We start from the raw sequence: 27,535 nt of genomic DNA on the forward strand, positions 1-27,535 counted from the left end.
TATACACTATAGAAGTACTTTAGGAAAATTTTATATTCAATAGTGATAATTCTTAAAAAAAATACAATTAACACATTTTTCATTAAAATTCCTTTAAGTTAAAATTAAATTATGGACTTTCTATTCAGAGTCCTATACAAATTATGCTGATTTGCCTTTGAATGCTCTAACAATTTATTACCCTTTAATCAGTTATAAACTTGTAGAGCTAGCACTGTTGATTAAAATCACATTAATAGCTCAATTCTGGAAGACAAGACTAGTTTTAGTGAAAAAAGGAACAATTAGTAAATCAGTGCTGGTATGTAAAACTTCCAGAAGAATTAAATGCTTACAAATCACTGTGACTTCTCTCTCTCTTTTTTTTTAAATAAAGCACACTTATTCCCTTTAGAATTTTCTTACATAAGCATAAGAAAGGAGAAGTAAACATTTCAATATAGCATATAATAAGAGTTTTTTAAAAAAGAAAGAGACTCGGGGATGTTAATCTAAAGCAGGTATAATATCATTGCTCAGTGGTTAAGTGCCACTGGGTTCAATCTCCAGTACCAAAAAATGAAAAAGGTACTTTTATCTTGTAATGCTTTTATTTGTAATTTTTTATATAATATTATAAGTTAGATGATAAGTTAGATGGTTTTGAAAAGACTTAAAAACTAACTATATCGTAAAACGGGTCCTTGCAACAGAAACATCATGGATTTAACTAGAAAGAATTATATCTTATTAAAGGTCTGATGCAAAAAGAGAAAAGAGATAATATATAACTTGTTCTAGGTGTTTTCTGTCATGTTAAACAAATAGCAAAACTCTTTGTTTGAATTTGAAAATGAGAATATAAATAACCCATGTATTTACAGGCAGTTTTCCTCTTCACTTGACATAATTACAAAAATCAATTAACTCTAGCCTCAAGATATTTGGCATGTGCACAAAACAGTCAGAAAATAAATGTACAATTATTTAAGTAAAACCTATTATATTTATAAAGTTTTTGGGGAAGGCAGGGAAGAAAGAACAAGACCAACTAATATTATAAATTAGTTCTCTGCCAGTCACTCTTTCATTCTTTTTAAATTTGTTTTATTTGTTTAATTTACCTTTCATTTTTCCCTTCATGATAGGTAGCTATATCTATACTTTACATATGAAATAAGGTCAAAAAATTGAAATAATTGTCCCTACATGCCAAAAAATTAGAAAAAATTACACTTGATGGATACATGTGACATGCTCCATGACCATATCCATAAATTAACAAGTAAATCTCTAAGATTGTAATATATAATCAAATAATATTGACAAATATATCTCCATGTTTATAATCACAGGTACTTCATATATATGATTATAGCATGATCATTTGCACATTCATAAAGACTAAATTCAGAATGAAACATGAAAAAAGGAAAGCAGGTTTATTTATACAATTGGATTTTGAGGAAGGAATTTTTCTTATATAGCTATTATTTTGAACTCTCATTTCCAATAATATTGTCAAAAATGGTACTTGCTCAATAAATGACTTTTTAAAACTGAAAAGTTTTCTCTTTTCTGAACAAGTGCTTTTTACAATAAACCACAAACTATATTTGACCATTACAAAACTCAACAAACAAGTCCTGATGATAAATTCATGTCTACACTTACATATATAGATCTTTATTTAAAGAAAGTATTAGCATTTGCAATATGCAAATCTTTTGCTAATTCAATATTACTTTAAGGTTTCCTATGGAAATGAAAAGATGCTTTGCAAAGTCATTGTGTGTTTGTAATAAGTCCTCACTTGGGCAAATACAGCATCCCAAACCTAAGTCTACATTATATGCTGTACAAGAATATAACTAAGAATAGTATAATAGTATATAAAAAATTACAAATAAAAGCATTACAAGATAAAAGTACCTTTTTCATTTTTTAGTACTGGAGATTGAACCCAGTGGCACTTAACCACTGAGCAATATCCCCAGCTTTTTTTTTTTTTTTCTATTTTAAGACAGAGTCTCACTAAGTTGCATAGAGCCTGGATAAATTGTTGAAGCTGGTCTCAAACTTTCATGCACCACCAGGCCCATCTTGAAAGTATCTTTAAATACCAATTTAAAATATTTTCAAGCAATTAAAATATATACAGAGTGACATGTTTAGATATAGACAGAATTTAGATATTTCTGAGGAAAAGCGTTCCAATCTGCTTGTGGCAAGAGAAGGAATGGGATGGAAAGGGGAAAGTAAAATGGAGACAGTAAACTGAGATTTAGATGTAAGCTAGACCCTGCTGGGCACTATAGATACTAAATTCTGAGAAGCTAAGAAGATGGTCACTGTCCCTAGCAGTTTGTAGGAACAATTGTACAAAAATTGGGTTAGCTACTTCTTAACATTAATTTCAGTGGGTTTCAAAGGAATTAATTATAGTACTTGAAAGCAATATAGTAAAGCACAGGTAAAATGGATCCTATGTTAATGAAAACAATTATGCAATTCTACATAATTGGACTATTTCTATGTCCTGGCCAATAACCTACATTAATGCTATTTTGATGATGTGAATATATTTAGTAGAAATTATGCTTAATAGACTATTTAAAAAGTTCCCAACAATATAGCACTTAGGACACTTAACCTCTCAATTTTCACATCAGCCACAGGAGGACCCTACACTATAGACAATCTCTAATATAAGCTCTACCTGTGAGAGTTCATGAGTATCTAATTTCTACAGAGTAGATGACCTAAGGAACAGGGATTACTCAATCCTAAACATCAGTTTGGGTGAAGGAAGGAGTAAGGTTCCAATCATCTTGGAGCACAGTGTAAGATGGATGCTCTCAAACCTATTTCCACATTTGGAAAAGTGAAAATACACCAGGAAACTGTGGTGCCAGAAGTGAAGAAATAAGTTTTATATGAATTAGGCCAGGAAGAAAAGAGCAACAGTGTGAGGGTAAGGGACCAGGCAGGTTATCACACAATCACCTCCAGGTGAAAGCAGACTTTGTAATAGAAAAGAAAGAAAAAAAAAGATGATTTAATAATCTAATGACTTTTGCATCAAATTGCAAAAGAGAGAAGTTCACAGAGGTTGAATAAATGAGATAACACAGTAATCACAGAATAACTCATTCAAAAATCACTAAACAATATTTTATACTTTATCTCCTGTACCAGAAAAAGTCCCAATATGCACTTACAAAACTTGGTTAAAACCATCCTACTCTTAATTGAAGTTATTGATATTTTATACTAGAATTATGGAATACATAAAAATTGTCCAAACTGCAGAGTACTTTTAATGATTTCTCATCTTACAACTACCTTTCCATTTCTTTAAAAACAATTCATAAAAAATTCATTTCATGTGTGAATACTTCTCCATATTTTGCAAAAAAAAATAATCTGAATCTAGGGGCCAAATGATACAGTTGCCAATATTCAATCAGTTCTGCTAGGAGCTATAGTCAAATATCAGATAGGAAGAACAGATAAACTAAACGAAGCAATTATAGGCACTATTTTCTGGTTCTTAAAAAAAATCTAAATATGTTTGAAGGAAAATAACTTGGGTACTTTTCATCTTTTCTGCTGCCTGTGAAGGGAGAAAAAGACATCCAAGTAATTAAAAATAAACAAAACTTAGGTCCATTTGTTTAATCATATGTCCTTGAACAGGACTTTGAAATTACCCTGCTGATTTGTCCCAGTTTGCTGTCAGTCCAGTTTGTCTCTTTCACCCAAACAGAAATCTTAATATTACTCCCTTTTACTCCAGAAGAGTGCTGGATTGAATGAATAATGATGAGAACACCATATTTCAAATAAAAGCTAACCAAAGGATGTAGCCAAAATGTCAGAGCTGATTGTCAGAATTAGTGCCAATAAATAACATTTTAGGCTTCTATTTCATGTAAATTTAGAATGAAACATCAACTTTGAAGAACAGTCCATCTTAAATTCAGATACATTTTAATAAAGAATTTCAACTTTGATTTACGTATTACAGAAAAGCCATCATAATACAACTGAATCAATGCTTTAGGAATACTGAATGAACAGGCAGCCTATCTAGTCTCAGGCATGGCATGTACTTTCTAATGCACAACCCAACTTCTTGACTAGCAGTACATTTAAATTGTCAATTCTATCTCCTGAAGTGCAAGTATGATTTTAATTGTCCACAAATTCATATTCTAAATTTTATTACAATTTATCCATCTAATCAACAAGGTAGAGAAGGTAAACTTGAGATTTTGGGAAATGTCATTAGTTATCCAAAGATTCCATAGTTAGGAAATGAAAAAGCAATCAAAGCAAGATTTGAACATATAACACGACATCAAATCCGGTGTTTGTTTTTCTACTCTGTGTAACTCTGTTTAAGAAATAAAAGTATTATCTGAGAGTTCTGAAACACAAATTATCCTTTGATCTATTCTGAACTGAACTTGGAATCAATTAGCTTGGGAGCAAGACTGAAATCCCTGAGAATCTTCCTCCCCACTTAGAGTACTCAGTTTTTGATTCTTGGCTACCTTGCAATGGATCAAGTTAGTAAGAATTAAAGAATATGGGATGGCAAAATCAAATTATAATAATTTCATACCTGAAGTGCTTTTGCAGGATTAAGCATCTACTATATATTTTTAAAAGAGGCTGAAACACTAGGTTCTAAACAAAGGTGCAAAGAGGTAAAAAGTGGACTGGTTTACTGCTATTCCACTTCTCAATACGACCAGAGATTTTACTTACATCAAGTAACACTATCTCTTCTTTCACATTCTTCTGATTTCACATAGGTATTTACAATTGTCTCCTCTCATCAAAGAACACAGATCCTTAACTATGTAAGCAGGTCTTCTGTGAACTATTCAAAAGAGGCTTAAAGACCCAGCAAGGTCCGTGTGGTATGGTTCTAACTGGAACCTGGCCCTAGTCAGGACTCTATTCCCATCTCAGAACCAAACTTTCCTTTTCCCTAGCTAATTATATTAGAGGAGTGTATGTAACTAAAATACACAAAATTCTGGAAATGTTTTTATACTTCTATTTCATTCTATAGGAGAATTTTTATTTCATTCATTACTGCAATATGAAACTAGTAGTCACACACAAGAAATGAAAATGTTTACCATTTTATTATAACTTTAATGAGCTAAGATTCTGTCAAAGAACATTTTGTTTTAAAACTCTTTTGATGGGAAATACAAATCAAATAATTTAACAACGCCACTCTCTTACCATTAGTTCCAGATTTTGATTTAAAAAAAAAATACACATTAAGAAACAAGAATAAAGATGCACTCACTAAAAATTCAGTAATGTTATTTAGAATAATTCTGAAATGATAAAAATTCACAGAAAAACTAAAACTCCTGACTCCTGGTATTAAAGAATTAACATATCCCGAATATAAGTAGCTCAAAAAATTTAGCTTCATATTTGAAGTAGGAAGTGACAATTTACCAATGGATCTGAAGGAAAAATTAGGAAATAATGACTAGAAACGTTTCTTTTTTATGTCAAAATAAGACTGACTAGTATGAAGAATGGCTTTCTCCAGCTGAGGCAGGAAAAGGGATTACAGGAAAGCTTCTGTCTAGGATACCAAAATCATTTTGAGTTCAACACTGAACTGTTTCTCTCCTCCTGAAACAGCTCCTCTTTCTCTGTTTCATGGGTTGATAAAGGACATAAGCATTCACTCCATCACTCAAGCCCTCCCTTGACAATGATGTGGGGCTTTGATCTTTTACTCTCTCATCTACCTAAGGATCAACGTGGTGGATGTAATCTCCATAGCCTCCTGCCTAAAGAAACTCTTCTCTCCAAGTCCATTTGTAGTTGCTGGGCACAGGCCTACATTGGCACATAGCTGGAGTACTGAAAGGTCTTTTAACTGGTCTCATGTACCATACTGTCAGTGTAATGACCTGGTAACACAAGTCAGGCATCTCTCTGCCTAAATAATTTAGAAAATTCCTCTGGGACCTGCAGGGATCTTTCAAACATACAGATTCCTCTCTTGCCATATCCCATGTTGTAACTTTTAAGTTTCTTTCCAATGGAATTACTCAATACTTCCCTATTTATCCAGATGATTTTATCATTCCATGGCTTTGATCTCTACCCTCACCAGCTACGGTTTCTCATAACATATTTATAACATATTTTAGAGTTCACTGAGCATAGTTATACACAGTGTCATTTTGTCCTCAAACTGGCTCAGCCAATATGGGAGCCACTGCTACTGCTCCCAATTAAAATTCAGAAGTTAAGGTTGTGAAATCAAGTTTGGGTTTACAATAACAACTGTAATATTTTATCACGGTCAGTGGTGTTTCTATTGCTACACCAGTCCTTTAGATTCAAAGAACAATAAATATTGTCTCTGACTCCCCTGCCTCATAAGTCTTCCTCTTACATGCTAGTATTATTTTTTCTCTACTTTGTCTGGACAGATAATACTAAAATATACAAGCTAAACAGCACCAAACATAAAGAAAAACATTTTCCCAAGGGGTAGACTGAGGGTACTCCATCAGCTTCAATGACCTGCCAGCTCAGCCAGGCATCTACCCTGCTAATTTCAGACACCAAAGCTCTGATGGACCCAAGACTACAAAAGATCCTCTTCTGTGCTTCTAAGGTTGCTGTGTAGAAGCTTTTGTTCATCTTATTCTGATTTGTATAGATTAAAATGAACTCTTCCATTTGGAAAGTTGAACTAGGACCACATCATGAAATTCAATCGACTGCAGGAAGCTCTTTTTCTTATCATCATTGTAGTATGCAGTTTGTACTTGGAGTGAAGAACACTTAAAAATACTGAAATACCAATGAGACATCAGTATCTTTTAGGAAAATTAATGAAAGAATTTCCCATAATTTTTTATCCAAGGTTAAGCTACAGGTTGTTAATAGTAGTACAATATCGAAAAACTATATACTATACATTGAGCTAGCTGGGCACAGAAATTGTGCACCTCTAATCATAACTACCCATGAGACTGAGGCAGGAGGAAATCAAGTTCAAAGCCAGCCCGGGCAAAATAACAAGACCTCACCTTAAAATTCATCATATAAAATATTTAAAAATATGTATTGTAAAATATTAAAAGTCATGAAATATTCCAGTTACCCCTAATAGCATATAAATGGTTGCTTTCTCTGTGTATTTCTTCCTCTTTTCTATCTCACTTGAACTCCTAAGAGCACTATGCTAAAAGAGAAAGAAAAATGCAAAGACCTAGTCCTGAAGGCAGAGGATGCAACTTGCTTGCGGAATGTATCACAGACATCTCCACACTTCAACACAGAGCTCTGAATTATTCCTAGTGTTGTTGCTCAGTGATCCTGGCCAATGGTAAGCATTTTCTTCCCCTCCAAAGAAGGCTGGAGACTGAGCCATCATTAAGTGGTGGATGGACCTGAAAGGAAAACTTTATTCCATAACCCAGGTTAAACTGCACTGCAGTGATGGATTTCTCTGAACAAAAGCAGTTATGGATACACCATTACTTACCCCAAAGAAATTTTTTTAAAAAAGAAAAAAGTATAAAAATAAAATCAATACTTGTGAAATCACCACCCAGCCTAATAAATAAAATAGGCAAAAATGCTGAAGCCATGTATCTCGCCTTGATTGTTTAACTTTCCCTTTTTCTCTTTTCTCCTAATCAATCACTGACCAGAGTTTTTTCATTTATCTTTTCTCTGTGCTTTACAGCTTTTTTATAAGAAGGCAATATACAAATTCATCCTCTTGGTCTAGAATATAGCATCAGCTGGAGGCCAAATTAATTGTTCATAGAATGTAGATACTCAGTACATAATGTATATTGATAGGAATGTCAATTCAACAGTTTATACATAATTACCTAATGTGTTTAAGAAGTATAGCTGAAATCTATATTTCACTTTTTAAAATAAAGAAATAAACAATCAAACACTATAAACCTGGCTCTCCACAGTTTCACTCCCAAAGAGCATTCTTTTCCCAATAATAATATTCTTAACTCTGGTCCCAGTCTTTGTCATTGTAATTCAGCATGTTCCTCCTTGGTGGCCTAGAAGCTTCACTCATCTAAGGAGCTCAGCAGCCAAGAGCAAATTCTGTCTTCAGAATGTGGGCAATATTTTGAGAAAATAAAACTGTTTCTTCTCAGCAAGTTTGTGCATATGAGCATTCAGGGGCTGATTTTCCGGTTTATAGATTATCTAAAACCCTTTGCTCCTTTTTTCTTGCTTTTGGCCATTTCACTGCTCATTAGCATTGCCACTGAAGAGTGGACAGGAAACATAAAAAGAAAGAATCAAAGCAGTTTTGCTATATATTAACTATTTATCAACCACCACAACAACAAAAATCTTATGAAGAAAAATGTTAAGTATTGGCCAGCTACTTTTTGAATGTCAGTTTTCAATATTGGTCCTATGTTCCACTTTAACATAATTAAAAGTAAGCATAAATATGTTTTCCAAATAATACTATGCCACTTGTAAAGGAACAGGACTCTCCTTGTGTTGCAGTATGATTTTCCCCTTTATTTGCTAGAGTATTAAAAAAAAAGTACAGACTAGCAATATGAAAGAGTTATGTAATATTAACTTCAAAATGAGAGGAAAAAAAAGACATGTAATTAATCTGTACCCAAGAAACCATGCTCTGTGCAATGTCTGATATATGGTAGGTACTAAATTTAGAAAAAAAATCTCATTAGTTTAATTAATTACACAGTAACTAGATTTAAGGCTTCCTTTTCTGTCACTTGATTTTGTGGCATAACTGCAGGTATCTATGGTGCAAAAAAAAAACAAAAAACGGAAATCCTTGTGGAAAATGGTGGACACCCTCCCTTAGCTCTGACTTTGGTATGATTGTACTGGCTTTGCAATCTAAAGCTACACTAAAGTGAATGATAAACTATTAGAAGCCTGAGTATAGAGATTTCTGTTATAAATGCAGATTATCCATAAAGGACAAACTCCTCATCCAATTTATAAGGTTTTTCTGAAATACATGTCTATTTTATGGCACCTTCAGGCTATCATAAACATGGTAGTTACTGAGTGACCTCAGTCTTTAGTGCCATAGTAAACCTACCCTAGTCATCCTACCAAAAGTCTTGACTTGTTCCACCTTCAATTTCATAATATTAAAATATTTTCTCAACGGGTCAATACACCTAAAAATTCTTAAATAATATTATTATTAAATAATAAGAAGAATTAGCATAAGAAATAGGTCTTATTTGACTACTTAGGTTAGATATAACAGGACTATGGAAAAATTTACTAAAACTCCCCAAAATGTCATATCAGTTTACATGTGACCCTAACAATAAATATCCTGCAAGTGGAATGTGACTTTGTACATCATGATTTCTCAACTGGAAAATAATAAATTACATAAAATTTCCAAAACTCACCATGACTACGCCATCAGGGAAAAGAAGAACAGTCTCACTCAAGTCTGTGTGTGAGGCATCACCCTCACTAATGAGGTATTAAAAATTTAAAAGCAATGTTCTTAAGAAAAATATAATAGCTCTCACATAGACTGTTCCTACTTTGATCTATGCTAGAGCTATTGGTATATCTAAAAAGAAAACCCAAAGGTCTCTAGTTATTGCCATTCACAGAAACAGCAAAGAAGATCTAGACTCTGACTAGCAAAACAGCAATTGCCGCTACACCATTAACACAATTTTGTATGTTGTCAGATTGTGGAGATTATCAGCAGGATGAATCAGTCTTCTAGATTTTAATTAATCTCAAACTACATGCAACAGAACAACAGAACTGGCTCTCTTGCCTCACATTAGCCTAAAATATTACCTGGTCTTTGACTTTAAGATACTATGGCAATCTAAAATGTACTGGCCATGGGATATGACATTATAATGATGTTGAGATTAAGTATATTAAGCACCTCACCAAATTTAGGTGTTCATTTCCAACTAAGTTTGGATTTAAATTGCATAGCAATTCCTTTAAATGATTACCTCTCTCGACATCCCAGAAAGTTAAGAGACTAGTAAATTCAAAATATCTTTTTTAAAAAAGTTTTAGCTGTAGATGAATACAATACCTTTTATTATTTTATTTTTTTAATGTGGTGCTGAAGATCGAACCCAGTGTTTCATTCTTCTGAGACAAGCATTCTACCACTGAGCTACAATCCCAGCCCTGAAAATATCTTTTGATGTACTATATTTCATTAATTATTTTCATCAGCTTCAGTCATAACATACTTGGCTTTTTTCTTCTTTTAATTTTTCTCAGTCATTGTTGATTCCAAACAACAAGCCTCCCATATGTTCATCCTTCACATATTCCATGTTTATACTCAATTAATAGATATAACCAAGCAAAAACAATCATTTAACATTCACATTACATTGTTTCCATAAAACATTTTCATATAAGAGATAGCAAAGGAAATGACAACACAGAAAAATATAATTCACCCACTACTGACATTCTTATTTTAATATATTCTTATTTGAGGCACAAAATCAATGTAATATACAGAACTTATGGGGATATTAATAGACCAATGAAGGAACTAAGATTCATTTTTAAAAGGATGAATTCTGAGGTCAGAAAATTTAGAACATTTCAGTTTCTCATTTTCACCTATGACTGAAAATCTGTCAGCTGATATAGCACAAACAGAATTGAAAGATCCATAAAAAGAAGTATTGAATTGTGTCCCTGAAAATTAACATAATATGAATTTCTTTCATCAGTTTAATTCATATGCTGTGATGATAAAAAAATTACCCTATACAATGACTATATTCTTTCAAAAACTGTTTCTAAATGATGGTAAGCTAATCAAATGCATGACAGCATTTACTTAGAAGAAACCTACAATCAATTCAAATGTGCCTACTGTAAGCGAGAGGATTTTATGCTGTTTCAATACCATATCAGATAGAAATATTGTATATTCTTAAAATTAGAAATTAACAATAAGTAAAATATTTATTCTATTTGTATTGGTATATCAATACACCTTAACACATAATCCACTCATACTTTCAGGTAAGAAATTTCTATTAAAGTTGAGTTATAATCTGGGAAACTATACAAAGGAAAACAGCAAGAAAAATTAGTAGAGTGTGTTTCAGAGAGCTCTTGTAGACCCTCTCTCAAGCTAATTTCAGTAGATTTGGCCCAGTAACACTGGATCCAAGATTTAAAGAAAGAAAAATGAAGAAAGGAAAAAAACAAAGTTCAGCACTATTCAAACACTTGCTATCCAAACTCAAGGAATCAAGTAAGTTTGCAGATAGAGAGGTATCTTATTTTCAAATCCTCTTACTGATAATTCTCTTATGATTGAAACTTTAAAAAAAATTACCGTATATAACAAAACTCCCACTTAAGAAGTAATGGTGCCCTTTCTGTTCACCACTACCACCACTCTCTTTCCTCCCATTTTGCCAAACTAACAGTATTCCTTATATCCCATTAAATCTTGGAATCCTCTCCAATCATCATTTTATCACTTCCAGCTTATTAAGAACACTGTTTTCAGGACAGGTCAAACCCAGTAATAAAGGCTCAATTTTCATACACATACACTTTGAGTTGCTCACTTCCTCTTTTCTAGAAATATTTTCCTCCAGAACACCACACAGGACTGGTTTCTCTTTCACCTCACATGCCACTCCTCTCTCTTTTCCTGATCCTCTTCCCCTCCCTGACAGCTGCATTTTGTAATGGTCATGTCTTGCAGCTCTTCTGTCCCCACCCTTCTTTCTCTCCCAGCTTTACAATGATGAATTCCAAATGCAGAGTTAAAGTTCCAAATCCACCCCTAATTTGTACTTCTATAATCAACTGTCAACTTAATTCTCAAATTTAATCTTCTAACAAATATAAAATTTAACAAGTACAATTTTGATCTCTACCTAAAACTTGCTCATTTCCTCATAGTTCCACTTTAACATTAAGGCCTTTCACCCCTTGCTTCAAGAAAAAAAAAAAAAGGCTTTGGAATCCTCTTTATTTCCTATGGATTTCTACTCCAAACAATCCATGAGAAAATCTATTTCTTCTCATTTTAAATTATATATAGTCTCACAACAGCTTTTCTGGTTGAGCTACCAACTAGAATTTGCTTTCAAAGTGTCTTTATTCTATCTAGTTTATCAAAATGGAGGTTAGCTTTCTAAAATACAAGCCAATTCATACTATGCACTTGATCTCAACCCATATAGACCTAAAAGATCCAGATACACCATGACCTGTAAGTCCCTACAGGATCTGCCCTAGTTGCCTCTCAGACCTCATTTCTACCTCCTTCTTTGTTCATTAAATTGTACTCAAATTACTCAAATTGGCTTTCAAATGTTCTCTAAACAAATTAAGCTGATTCCTTAGTGTCTCCTCTCATTGCCATTGCCCTTGCAATGCCCTCTCCCTAAAATCCCTCTTCATCAGATATCCTCAAGGCTCACTCCTTTTCTTTGAATCAAGTCTCTTCTTCAATGATCATCTTCTCAGAGAGGCCTTCCCAGCTACCCTCTCCAAAACAGCATATTTGATCACACATCAATCCCTCCTTTTTCTTGGTAGGATTTATCACAACCCAATATTGTATCATACATTTTATGATTTTTCTCATGGTCTCCCTCCTGAGAATAATGGCTTGCTTTTACAACATTTTAATTCTAGGAAATAAAAGCAGTGCTAAATAAAGAGTAGTTTGACAATAAATATTTGCTGAAAGAGCTTTCTCCCAATTAGCACACATACTGCATGTTGGTAGTAATGCCTATATTACACTGTAGTTTTAGCAATATTAACTTCTAAAATCATAATTTTGATAATGAAGTAAATGATTTATTTAAGGTTACTTAGACAAGTAAGGCATTTAGAGAAGTATTATTTTTATTTATTTATTCATTTATTTGGACTTATTTTGCTATGAAGAAAAAAAGATAAAAATTACTATTTCAATAAAATTGATTTTTACAAATACAAATATTTGTAAGTAAGGGATCTGATTGGGAAGTAATTTAAGTATTTTTAACACACATAGGGAGGCCTATAAGTGCTTAGCTTCTGATGTGCACTTTCCTTCCATCTACTTAGGAAGCTTTCCATGAACAACCTAGCCTTAGGTCCATGTTGATGTCTACTTGGTGAATAGTAACAGCAGAAAAATGTGGAACAGAAGTCCAACACAATAAGAACCCACTTGATCATTTCTTTCTAATCTGCAGGTTTGAATGATCTCAAGCTTAGTTATATTCCTGGTGTACTTCCAGTTTTTAAGTTCTGCAGAAGGGCATAGAAGGTACTGTTAGAACATAAGACTCATGCCCCTAGGCAGCCTTAATGAGCACTAGTTTGTGGCGTGTTATAGAAGTAACACTGTATGTAATGCCTTAGTATTAATGAATCACATTGACTACATGGTCAGGAGAAAAGGTTTACCCAGACAATTTCTTCCTGGTAGTCCTCAATATAGAAATTTTTCTTCATTTTAGTTTATATGATTTGGGAGCTTTCATGAATATTAGTCTAAATCTTGTTTTAGAGTGATAAAAATTAGACTAAAGAAATTAGATACATTTTCAATATTTTTCAGTCAGCTATTTATAATATTGGAATTTAGCCCCAAATTTTCTAGATTTGAACCCGGAACACATTCTTATAAAATTTTAATATTCTACCTGTTTTCACAATCACCTGAAATTTGTATCCATACCTCTCAGACTTCATTTCTACTTCCTGCTTTGCTCATTAAATTGTACTCAAATTACTGAAATTGGCTTTCAAATGTTCAAATGTTCTCTAAACGATGAAATGAAAATGACTGGAATACATAAAGTCCTTAATCAATCCTAGTACTACTTAGTATTTTTCTTTATCCTTTAGACATCTACCTGATTACTTAATTTTATTCCAAGTTTCTTATAACACATTTTCCATCTACTAATTATCAATTAATATTGAAATAGGATAGTCTAACATAAGACAAACTGTTCATTCCTTTAACCTAGTTTCACATTCTCTATATGATTTTGCTAACATTGAAACTAAATTAGCCAACTGAAAGGTGACTTAAATCGCATCTTCCATTATTCTTATAATGGGACATGCTAGAAGGAAGGTTGTCCTTTAAAAAAATTAAACAGAGAAATTACTAAGTGATAATAGACTCCAGTTTCATATGGTCAAATAAACCCTATGGTTGGGGTAATGGTGGTAGTAGTGGTGCTATGTCTGTGCAGTAAACTGATACAATATCTAAGAAATAATATTAAACAGGCAAATGTTATATGAAAGCATATATGATTGATCATTCACAAAACTTAATGTTTGGCATGCCTGGGTAAACCTTTTCTCCTGACCATGTAGGTGTTTTTTTTTTTCCAGCTTCATTTATGTATATTTCAAGTCACAAACATCAACCAGTTTGGAACTCCATGCATTCCATAGGTAAACAGAACCACCCAGCTAAAAAATGCCTAATAAACTACTTTATTCACTAATTTCTGTTTAAACAACACTATTAGGCATACTTGAATCCTTCCTGGTATCTTTATTTTCACTGAAAATAAGTATTAGTTTAATTATATGTTTCTGTTCTATTTTAAATTTGTGGAAAATTACATCACTATTTGGCAATCTAATTTATCTGGAAAGTAATAGGTGTTAATGTGTTTTGTAATAACATTCTTATAAGAATAAGAGGGAGAATATTATCCTTTCTCATTTGAAAATAAAAACCACCTGTATCTGACTACATTACAAACCTCATTAAATGGTATGTTTTTCTGAAAATTTAAAAACTATTTCATGTAGTTTTCAAGTATGAAAACAAAGGTACAGCTCAGAATGCAGTGACACCTAATGGCAAACCTATCTTTATAGGCCATAAATGTATTTTCTAATAAACATTGCATTTGTTGCTACTCACCTACATGCTATTATCTGAAATGTGATTATGATCCAATAGAAATGAGTGTTTTACTTCTTAAAAGTCATATATGGGGGTGGAGGGAAAAAGAAAAATCTTCTAGACTATATCAAGTATGATATTTAAATTACCATATCCCATTAAGATGAACTTGTAGTATGACAAAATGAATCTTGGAGATCTGAATTGAATGAATTGCATCTTCTATTGCCCATAAAATTTCAACTTGTTTCTGTTTGTGGGTAAATCAAAAGCTAATCACCTTGATTTTTATTTATATTTGAATTAAAATTTATAGGAGATATTTAGTGGATATTTAGTGAATTTCATCTGGAGTTGAAAGCAAAGGCCCTTAGTGAAATGGTTATGTCATACCATAGTTGATATTTTTGATCAATAATAACATTGTCTAACTTAATGATGCACATCTGAATTGTGCTTCCAGTAGATCTATTAATGATATAAAAATAAATAATAGAAAAGTATGTGTCTTAATACTTTCTGGTAGTTTCCAATATTTATCCAGAAGATCGCAATCAAACAACTACACTATGTAGCAAAAGAATTAAAAAGTCATTGAGTTATACAGTGCAAAGAGTCCCTGATGAATCCTGGGATTATCATTAACCAGTAGAAATCATTTACAAACTGAAATTGAAAAAAAAAATCATTGTAAGAGACACAGAATACTCTCTGGGAATATCTCTATATTCTTTGTTTGATAAAATAGTACTCAATTCAAAATTAAGGAAAACTGATGTTTTAAATTTACCATCGATTATCATTTTGAACATGTTGACATATTTTACTCACCCAATTTTGTACTATAATTTGAGCATTCTCCTGATGAAAATATTATGTGAATTGTCTCAGGCTTCTCAAATATTCTGTGAATTGTCTTAGACTTCTCATAATGTCAGAGTTGATGATTATTATCTCAGAGGATTAAGTATCATCTGCTTATGATAAAATCATGAATAAATGCTTCTGTTCTACTCCCTGTTGACATAAGGTATTTTACCATGACTGATAACAACCAAACTATGTCAGTGATTTGTGTAATATATGAATAAGTACAGTACTTGAATGTTCCCTTGTAGAGATATATAACTGAGGATTGCTAATTTACAATCAGTTCTGTGAGCACAGGAACCAGATAAAGAAATGAGCATATATATTAAACTGTAAAAACATGAGATCCTCCATATTAGATATGAAGCAAAACACAAACTGCAGTTGACTGGAAATGCCACCTAATCCCTGCTTAATTAAAGCAGTACTCAAAACTCCTGTTGTATTTAGGGAGTAAAAAGTGTGGGACGACTGATGTATGAAGAAAATAGCGGTCAGCGTGGCTAATCTCAAAGACTTGGGAGCTTTCTAGCTACATAAATCAGAGCGACTTCTGAATAGCCTCATAAAACACCATATCATTGCCATTCCACTCACGACTTTTTGGTTCTTCCTACAGCATGCAGATCATTAGGAAACTTCTAAGCAATCAAGTAATGTGGGTCTGATGAAATTACTCAATCAATGCATAGACTCAAAGTAGAAGCATAATTCAAAATTGCATAGTTTATATGTCTAAAGACCTTTCTTTTATCAGGGCAAACAGATCACAATAGAGGCAATTCATTTCAAAAACACTATATATGCAAGTGTGCACATATATATTGAGCAAGTATATGCAACTATTAAATATCACTCAAATAAGATTTAACAGAAACTCAGAATAATTGCAATATTATGCATTTTGAGTGAAATAAACAATTTCATTTCACTCATTACAATTTAACCATTATATTTCATCATTACAGTGAGCTCCTGTGTTTAATATATGTCATTGACTTTATTAAACTACCTACATGAAGAAAAACCAAAGAGAAATAAGGTGAGAATTTTCATACCTAAAATCTGTTCCAACACCAAAAGGATTCAATATTTTAAGAACCTATTACAGCAGTGTCTTTTTATCTTGCCAGTTTGCCTGAACTACCTATCGCAGATACTTTCTGCATGAACACATCACAGGAGGATGGGAAAGCCTTTCCTTTCTATATAACTCCTTATATCTCTATAATTGAAATTTCCTTTCCCTACAGTTTCATCACTTTTATCCCTTTATCCCTAAACTAATACATTTCCCCCATAATCATATTTCTCATTAAGTATTTAAATGAAAGCAATCACCTCCAAAGAAAATTCTCGTATCCTATTCAACTAAGTAAAATGATCCAATGCATGTTAACTGGTGACTTACAATTTAATATCAACACGCAGTTTTTAATTTTTCACATTTTTGCTGAGAGTGGGGGTGGAGGAAGGTGAGGCTTTTAACCTCCAAAACACAAGTTAACCATCTTTCAATATATTATAAAAGGTCTGAAACTTTTGAAACAATCTGTTAACTTCATTGCAATATTTGGGAGTCCATAAAAGAAACGAATTCTCTGGTCTAATGTTCAGATTGCATTCAAGTCAAATTAATTGAAAAGTTAACTATTTCTTTTAGTGGGATGTGCACAGTTAATGCACACAACTAGATTTCTAAAGAAATCTGTAATTTGTAACCAGTTACTTTTTAATATTCTGATTATAAAGTAAGCCATGTCACAGTGATGAAGAATATACAAAGGAAAAAATACAACGTATTTGCTATATTTTAAAAAATGCCCAAACTACATTGCAAAATAGTATACATTTAGTGAACGATAGCAAGAGCTGTAGGTGTTTGTAAATAATGTATTTATCACGTAGACCACGGAATAAGCAATAAAATAAGCATTTATCTAAAAGCTTCCCTTCTGAGAGATGAGAAGCATAAGTCAGAAACCCTTTATCAAAAATGAATATAAAAGGTATATGATTATATACCTTCATTCCTGCTCCAGTCATTTACAACTAGATATAAATATATTTCCTTTCCTTAAGAGGAGCTTGGTTCACTTCTGAACACTTACCGGAACATTACTGACCCCCTCAATGAGATAACAATTTCTCCCTGTAAAGTTTTGAACCCACAGGCACAGACAAAACGGGATCCAGCAGGTAAGTTATCTAATGCTTAATTTATTTAATGTACAAGAGCAAGGTTTTCTGAATCCTGACCTCATTACCCCTTGCACAGAGGGATATACAATCTCATTGCTATAAATGATAGAGAATGGCAGACATGTTTACAAAGATAGCCTCTGAGACCAAGAGAGGGAGCCCCCTGGAGCTGAGAGTCTGTCCGCTCTGGGCACGCACACCAGGCACAAGCCCCTTGCTTGCGAGAGAGCACAACCTCCACCTGAAGCAGGTTCTCCTACCAGGCGTGTGTGTGTGTGTGTGTGTGTGTGTGTGTGTGTACACGCGAGCGCGCGCGCGTATGTGGTGTGCAGTCAGGGGCAGGGGGACAGAAAGGGAAGAAGCTGTGACCCATCTGTCGCCTGGATTTGAAGAATACTAAGCCGTGTGGGTAGATAAAAGTCCTGTGCCCAGAAAAATTCCCCAAGAGGGGCCTCTCTGCAGCCCAGCCAACGAACCTTGCTTGCCCCGGGAGGCGAATTTCCGAAAAGGAAATCGTCGCATTAACGCAGAAAAGGCTGCAAGAGCTCGTCTCCACTGAGCTCTCACGGATTAGCAAGTGAGAAGAGTTGGAGCCTGAAGCTGCGAGCGCTGTGCATGATAATGACGTGCAGCCCCCACCCGCCCCCGCCTGCCCGCCGCGGCTAGTCCTGGCCCGTCTGGTTGTCAATAGGTGGGGCCACGAGCATCTCTAGCCGGCACGGCGGTCCTTCCCAGAGTCTGGGCACCCAGCCTTAGCCCAAGTGCCTTAGCTCCCCGCCTTGCGCAGCAACTCGGAGTCGACTGGGAGACGGGGTGAAGTGGGTATCTGTGAGGTAGCCCACGAGAGCGGCCTGAGCGCGTTGGCTTCCCGCGTTTCCCAAGCGCCCAGGGGCCAGTTTCGCTGCCGCGCCAGGCTGAGAGCGAGCGTGCAGGGCGGAGAGGCACAGGGCTCCCAGTGCTCAGCTACACTGCCGCCAGCCCCTCCTGCCACCGCCTCGGCGACTCAGCGCGAGGACCGGAAAGCCAAGAAAAGAGAGAGGCTGGGGGCGCGTCGGCACCCCGTCACCATCGCACTACGCTGCGGCGAACTCAGTCGGCTCACGTTGCAAAACCACCTGTTCGAGCCGAAGGGAGCTCCCCTCACCCCTTACCCCAGTTCTTTTCGCCTCACAGGTGACACCTTCTTGGCTCCCCAAAGATAATTTTTTTTTTTAATGGAGCAAATGTACATCCGGGGAAAATATGGAAGGTAGAGTCAATTAAACTTCCTTTCCCCACACATTCAGAACCCCCTGCACTCCCCAGCACACACGCACGCTGAGGTCAATCCGAGACCCCCACGCCTTCAGCCCACACTCTTCAATTCGCCACGAAAACAGTACCACAAGTCAAGGTTCGAGCATCCACATCCTTCCAGAAAACTGTACAAGTGTGAGGGAAGGGTAGCGGGAAAGGGAAATGGACTGAAGCCACCTCCAACAAGCCACTCAGAGGGCGGAGAGTGGGAAGCAAAGGGGAAACATCTGCGAACGGAAACAGTAAAAGTGTCCACTAACAGCACCAACCCTCTCTTACCGATGTGAATGATCGAATCCGCATTCGCCGAGTCCCAGGTTCGAGACCAACAGACGGACAAAACCAAGAGCAAGGGGAAAACTTCCATCTCCTCCTATGCCGATTTCTGTGAGGATGGATTGTCTTCCAATATATATATATATTTCTTTTAAAAAATAAAAACAGTCCAAAGAGTTTGAGGTCACGATCGAGTTTAGCGCAGGTTTTTCTTTTTTTTTTTCCCTAAATTCCTATTGCCAGAGAGAAGCCTTTTATCGTCGCTGAGGAAGGCAGAGGGAAATGAGAGAAAGAGCCCAGCCTGAGGAGACCTCCTTCGCAAAGCCGTGTCACTTGGAGGGGAATTTTGGCATCGCCAGAGTTGTTTGCAGTTTGGCTTTTTAAAAATGTATCCAGCCTCGGCTGCTCTCGGGCAGGGGGAGAGGCTGGAGCTCAGACCATCCCCATCGCTGCGCGGGGGCCGCGGGTCTCCGGTCCCAGCTCCGCCGCAACTTCCAACACCGCCCCCCCCTCACGCCGGATGTGCCCCCTTCCCGCCCCCTCCCCCAGCCAAAAAGCCCCCCCACCCCGCCCCTATGGCCCGCAGAGAATCACTTGTCTTCGCTGCCAGAATCTAAGTGGGAAGGGAAGATTAGGAGATTCCAACCGGAGCAGCCAGATTCCAGCAGGGAGGGGAAAAAAGCCCTCTCCAAGAGGGGTAGAAAAAGTGAACTTCAAGGTAATGCAGATAGTAATGCAGAGAAAATTCCCTTTCTGTGCGAGGCGGGGAGCAGAGCTCGGCGAGGCGGGCCCGGGGAGCCGGTTCGGGCGCGGTGGCGGGGGAGTTGCGCCAGGCGCGAGCAGCGGGGCCAGGCCGGCGGAGGGAAGCCGCCGCGGGCTGCAGGATGCTTTTGAAGCGGTTCGCCTGCGGGATGCAGGAAGCTAGGAGCGAGCCTGGCAGCTTCAGCACCAACCCCACGTTGCCTAGAAATGGATCACCTAGGAGAAGGAGCGAGCCCGCGAGAGAGTGGTGCTGTCAGGCAGAGAGGGGGAAACCAAGAGAGGAAGAGCTTCTCTCTAATAACCACCTCCTCCCCCTATCTGCAATACAAGGGAGAAACAAAATAGTGCTCTCATTTCCCTTGGAATCTTCAACCGGGACTGAGAAAAAGGCAGGACTGTAAGAGAAAAGACGTTGAAGGTTTTTTTGGCTTTTTTTTTTCCTTTTACAAGGTTAAAAGCAACCTAAAAAAGCCACCCCATTTATTTAACCTTGCTATTCTCCAACAGGTATCAGACTTTTTCTAGTCTTTGCCTGGAATTAGACACATTGGTTGAAAACAAATTAGGGACACCTGGTCACTTAGGGAAAAAGAGACCTAGAAAGCTTTTAATGAGATTTCAATTATAAAGTTATAGAAAGGAGAGAATGTGCTAATTGCCTTTTATACAGTGATCTCCCCTACACCCCCACACCCCTGTCACCAGGGTATTTTTCTTTTTAGGCAACCAGGATACAGAAAGAATCCTGAAATCCTTCTGTAGATAGACCTCCTCTATTAGAATAGAAAAGCTTGAAATTTTTTTAAAAAGAAAAAGAAGAATGAAATAAAACAGGAATAAATACTTCAGTGAAACGTTTGGTCAAAATATTGCATTGAGTAGCTTAATAACCTATGCAGATAAATTCAGAATGGGAGGTTGGTTGTCTTCCACAGGAAGAGCTGAGGAAGTACTGAATGACAGCCTCCCAGTCTTCAGTGAAAGGATTTTTCTGCCAGCTTATTTCTTATCATAAAATCCTGAATACTGTGACTACCTTTCTTCTAATGATTAACTTATATCAAGCTAACCTTATTTCAGACCAAAGATTTGTTAACACAATCAATTGACTAATTGAGTTATTAATGGTCCTAATATTGCTTCAATTGTAAATGCAATCCTATGGGAATGTTATTACTTTGGATGTATAAATGTCAAACAGACTTTCATAGCCCCCCTTTCTCTAAGTTTGGCAAACCTCTATTCTCTCATTTGAGCCCTCTTCTCTAACTTAGTGAATTGGGTCATCATTCTCTAAAATCAGTTGTATGTTGTCCCCTCTGTGAAATACTATTTCATTCATCTTGAATATATTTTTCTGAATATTTCAGAACATTTTGTGCTGTCATATTACTACTTATGTAAGCAGATCTTATTGAAAGGCACATATTCATCTTGCCAACAACTTACCTGCACAACCTAAAGGGCTAATTTAAATTCTTTGCCCCCTGCAGTGGTGTTCAGTTCTTCGTTTTTTGTTTGTTTGTATGTTTGTTTGTTTGTTGCCATGCTGGGCATTGAACCCAGGCCTTTGCCCATGCTAGGCAGGTACTCTACCACTGAGTTATATCCCCAAGCCCTCAATCCGTTAGTGTGGTATAAATCTCTCCATCTTCTATGATCTCATATTGCTTTAGAAGTAGACAAGACTGCTTAGGAATTAGATCATCAATGTCTTGAGAGCAAGGACCATAGCTTATGCACATGTTATTCAGCATAGCATTTCACAGAGAACCTCTTTGTTGATGTGAATTTTACTTCCCTTCGAATTCTGGAACAAACCAATGCTTCTAAGGAGCCATTTCTGTTTCTGTTTTTCCCAATTTTCATCATTCCCTTATTTTTTTCTTTACATTAGTACTCATTATTGATTATGTTTGTGTTGTTATTGATGTCATGTTGGTGTTTAAAGTGTTCTAATGCACTTTAATGAATTATACTTTGTTGGTACAGATAGTGAATTAAAAGAATGGATATATCTCCCCATAGCTTGCTTTTATCATACTAGTAACAGGAGCATTTTAAAAATGTGATGATTCACTATGTATTCTATCAAGAAAAATTATTAAATAACCATTTAACATGGAAAGAACACTATAATATCTTAGAATCCTGGAGCCAGGTGGAACATCAAAACAATAGCTGGCTCAGTCCTAGAGATAACTAAATGTAGTTATATTCATACAAACTCATTTTTGGAAACTCTGTTTTCATGAACTATAAGCACAGCATTCTCATAATTCCCCAGTCCTCCAATTTAATGTCTTTGTACCATAACTTTTCTTGAAAATAATTTTGGAAGTTTTTCAAAGGAATCACAGAGGGCTAATTTTCAGAATCTCTGGGGTTTACGACCCAAAATACAATGCACATATTCTAAAATCTCTGTAGGTGACTCTAAAGTACAGCCATTTTTCAGAGCCACTGTTCTAATACTAAAATATTTAAAAGAATTTGGGTGACATATTACACACACAAAAAAAAATCATGAGGGTATAATGATCATTTAAAATCGGCAAAATACCATTCGGAAGAGATAGTAGAACCATGAATTGAAGTTTTCCAGAAAAAAGAGAAGGTAGTGCAAAATTAAAATGCAATATCAGCTTATTATTATCAATTTATAAATAACATTCTTGTCACTGTAATTACCAAATAATTTCTATACCCATTAACTGCTAGTTAATGGTGTTTTATGAAATATAAGTTTAAATACACTTTAACAATGTATTAAGTATTTTCTTCTATTTTAGAAAGCTGCATATATTGTGATACAATATTAATTAGCTGGAAACAAAGATTTATAATGCATGAGTTAGATGTCAAGTTCCAGAAGGAGAAAGAAAATAACACATTCACTGGTTGTGTTTATTAATGAGGCTTTTTAATGAAGGCTATCTGTTGGTCTCATTAAGGTTGCTTAGCTTTAATTCAAAAATTATTTATCATATGAAAATGGTCTGATGCATCTGGCTGAAATTCACACTTTGTTAAAATAGCATTAATTCACTAAAGTTTTCTAACAAGTGCTTAACTTTTGGGAATATAAATGAAAGTTAACCATGATTTATGAATTATTTTTCAAAGTGGAGACTATCACTTCATTCAGGCATTAATTGTGATATGAACATCCATAATTTGAAGAAAATGTTAGATAATCTGAATAGCTTTAAGATGTGAAGCATAATATTATTTTCCACACACACACACACACACACACAAAAAAAAAAAAAAACAGAGTTTCAGAGAAATATAAATTTGCCTCACTGGGGTGAGTGCAAGTGCAGGCTCTTTCAATAGCATATAATTGTGTAAAGAAAGCACAGTAATGAAAACCCATGGCATGTATAATTCTCTAATTTTTACTTGAAAAAAATATGCTAAGAATACCAATGCCTAAATTTTCAAACTCAGCTGCTCACAGTTATAACAGCAGTAAATCAACCTACATTAGTCGATTTTAAAAAAACTCTCCAATAATGACTGAAGATCTTGTTTTACTATAAAACAATATTATTATGAGCACCTACTTCAAACTTCAGGTGAGAAGCTAATGTTCAAATAATATCACAGAAAAACAGATATTTTGATCATTATTTTGATCATTATTTTGATCATTATTGCTACTTCTCTATAAACATTAACATTATAAATTATAACATTAACATTATAATGTTAATGATATGGTTATAGAGAAAAGATTCTAAGTAATGGTAACTTTACCATAAACATGAATGAAAGGCTATAAGAGGACAGTGACTAACCATCTGTAAATGCAGGTAGCTATGGAAAAGGACTTTGAAATTATAATTGAAATATACATTTGTGGAAGTAGAAAACATAAATTCTATTTGGTTGAGGGGCTAAAAGGAAAACTTTTTTTGTATTTAGCAGCTCATAGAAGTTCACAGCTCAATGGAGGTTATGCAATGTCTTGTTTTTCTAAAAGAGGATGAGGAAATATTTGTTGGAAGGAAAAAACAGAAATCATGATTATTTTTTTTTTACTTTTAAATAAGCTTCAAGAAAATCATTAAATCATGTATTCCTATATGACATACTAACGTTGGCTATACTTTGTCCTTATTTTTCTCAGGTCAACTACTTTCTACTTTTATTTTGTCTGTCACACTAGTACAATATTAAGTAATACATCCTTCCTTTCTTCTTTCCTCTTTTACTTCTAAATTTAGCCTTTAATGTCTTGTTTATTTTAAAGTTTTCCCTAAATCTGTAAGACTACCCTGTCAGAAAATAAGTTCTCTTCTAACACAATGAGATGTGAATCCTGACCAAATTCTGCAACAAGACTGATTGGTATATATGAGTGCTTTACAAATGTATCTATTATTAAAGTTAATTCAAGTGAAAACTTTGTATTTCAAAGCTGTTTCACTTTCCACACATGAGCCATGATTTTGAAATTTTAGGAGAAGAAATTCATATGCATTGGTAGGTCTCTTTCACCTGTCTCATCTGTGTGAATGTTGGTGTGCTGTTTCATGAGACTGTTAATAATCATAAGGCAATTGGTTGATGGAAGTCAAATCATGACTTGTAGCCCAAAAGGGGCACTTGTTGAGATTGGCCCCTCATTACATTATATCCTGTCCCCACAAGATGGCAGCCATGCTTGATGTAGATTTAATCAGCTTACTTTTTGAATGTCTCAATTCTTCAGAGTTTACTGGAGTATTGTTAACTCATACTAATCAAATGGCTACACTGGGGTGAGCTTATTATTTTAAGTGATTTCTTTTTGTTTAGGTTACTTTAGTTTCTGAAATTTTATTTCTTCTAAAATTTTCACAGAGTAATAAGTTTCTATTATGAGTCTCTTAAAATATCTCTTTTATTTACATCTTGTCTAGTTTGGTCAGGTACTTAAGAAGTAAATATGAACAGAACATTCTTTAATAATATGCCTCTCAAACCTGTGTTAGAGGGTATATAGAAAATATACATTATTTTACTATTCAAATCTGAGGTGTACATATTAAAACTGCAAAAGTAAGATTAATTTGACTATTTGCTTTATGCAATAAAAAAAATTATATATCTTACAAGTAATTGTACTTGCCCTTAGGAAAAAAATGTCTGTCATTTGTGCTATTGATCCCTCTGATATGGCATATCACTTGGGTAAATATCTGATTAGATCAAAAGCAACCAAATGCATATCAACTATAGTGAATATCAAGTATTTTGTTTTATAAAAAGAGATCAAATTTCATTTTATCTTCTCATAATTAACTGTTTTTACTATAAAATTAGATGTTTTTTTTTGAAACATATTGCTCTTGACACATAAATACCTCACTACAATATATGCTTGTAGAGTATGGTTCAGAAAATACAGTATGCATTTCAGTTTGAATTTTTATATGTACCATATATAAAGAGAAAATCTAAATAGAGAAACAAAATCTTGATCTTTTATCTATGTTATCTATGATATATTTGTATGTTGACTTTGGAGAATATTTCAAAGAATTCATAAAATTTTATAAAAATTTACTTTTACTTTTTAGTGAATAATTTGCATTGAATTAAATAAAATTAATTCCTTATCCCTCATCATCTTTATGAATTGTTGGTGAATTTAGGTGTTTAACTTACTTTGAATAAATGAGTGAACTAATTAGTGAAGAAAGATATAAAATGAAAATTTCAAAATGTGGTGGAATATTACTCATGATGCATACAACGATACCAGCTTAATTTTCTCCAAAATAAACAGATTACAGATGTATCACAGTGGTCTATTCATTAGACTATTTCACCTGATTATAATTCCCATAATTACAACATAGGTAGAGCTATCTGTTCAGTTTAGAGAAGATGAACTAAGTTTTCAAAGTTTTCTTTGGAAGGTGTCAATAAAATTAAATCAGAAACCAAAACCCAAATAGGAATCGCTACCCAAACTTCACTTGACATATTTGTAATATGGTATGTATGACTAAAAATAATGGAAGGCAAAACAAATAAACAATAAATTTTAGGTTAGATCTCATAGAATTATCTAAAATTTACTAATATAAAATCAGTTATATTGTAGCCATTGAAATTCCCATCCTTTTTTAACACCTTGATGCCTTATCACATTTTTTATGTCACCACAAGAGACTTGAACCTCAAAGAATTAGATACAATTAAAACTTTTGAAAAAGAGAAAATATTTTTTAAATTTTTAAATGACAGTGTTTTCAGAAAAATTTAAACCAGCATTCCCACACTGGGCTTTTCTATGGTTTTGGAATATGGTTAGTGTTCCACAATTGTGGGTTATTGATAAATGATTAAATCTTTAGGAGGTGTATCTAGTGTGAGACCCTTAGGTCTATGGAGGCATGCCCTGGTAGGGGGTTGAGGGACTCCAGTCTCTCCTTGTTTACTGCCTCATGAAGTAAGTAGTTTCTTCTACCAGATACTCACATGTGCTGCCCTCTCCAGGGGTTCAAAGCAACAGGGCCCTTCAATCTTGCACTGCAACCTACAGAACTGTGAGTTGAAACAAACCTTTTCCCTCTACCAGTAAATTGCCTCAGATATTTCAATGTAGAGATAGAGGGCTAACTACTACAAGTTTTATAGAACACTTTCTTCTAGAAAAATCAAAGAAAGGGGTTTAGTGGCCACATAAGATTTCAAAATGCTAGACAGATTTATTTCTCCTCTTACATTTCCCTAGTGCAATATATTATAATCAAGGAGATGTCCTCTAATAAGCATAATATTAATTTTTATTTAGCACAGAATATCCCAAACTTATTTTACCATCTATTTTTGTTTATATAGTATATCATGAAATCCTTTGTTACTTTCGTAATCTGTATTCTAAATTCCCAAAATAAGATGATTTGTTTTGTTTTGTTTTTCCATGTACTGTTTGTAGATGTTTATATTAGCCTGATTACAAATCTGTAGGCTGGAGTAACATATCTAGGGAGAGATTTTGGGTTTTGCTGTAATAGGAATTTTCTATCTCTGTTTTAAATTTTTATGATGGAGGAAAAATATATCAGCTATAAACATGTTTTCTTTTTAGGATGCTATATAGATTTCTCCTTTTTCTTAGGGTATAGAAAGCTAAAGAAGAACATTGTTGTAATCCTAACAATGAGAAAATACTGGATGATCTATAAAAATGTAAATTTC

General features: G+C 34.6%; 1 protein-coding gene across 3 annotated transcripts in view; it reads right to left on the reverse strand.

Annotated features, from left to right (window-relative positions):
* Positions 1–19,664, reverse strand: part of GRID2 (glutamate ionotropic receptor delta type subunit 2) — a gene marked incomplete at both ends in the record, with an annotated part of 1,503,481 nt that extends 1,483,817 nt beyond the window's left edge. For all 3 annotated transcript variants that reach the window (XM_081304511.1, XM_081304512.1, XM_081304510.1), the window contains one exon: positions 19,577–19,664. In XM_081304511.1, coding sequence (XP_081160637.1) covers positions 19,577–19,664 — 88 coding nt within the window. The remainder of the gene's footprint in view (positions 1–19,576) is intronic.
* Positions 19,665–27,535: the final 7,871 nt, after the last annotated feature.

This window comes from Spermophilus citellus (assembly GCF_964194105.1).
Source record: "Spermophilus citellus genome assembly, chromosome: 8".
Lineage (NCBI taxonomy): Eukaryota > Metazoa > Chordata > Mammalia > Rodentia > Sciuridae > Spermophilus > Spermophilus citellus.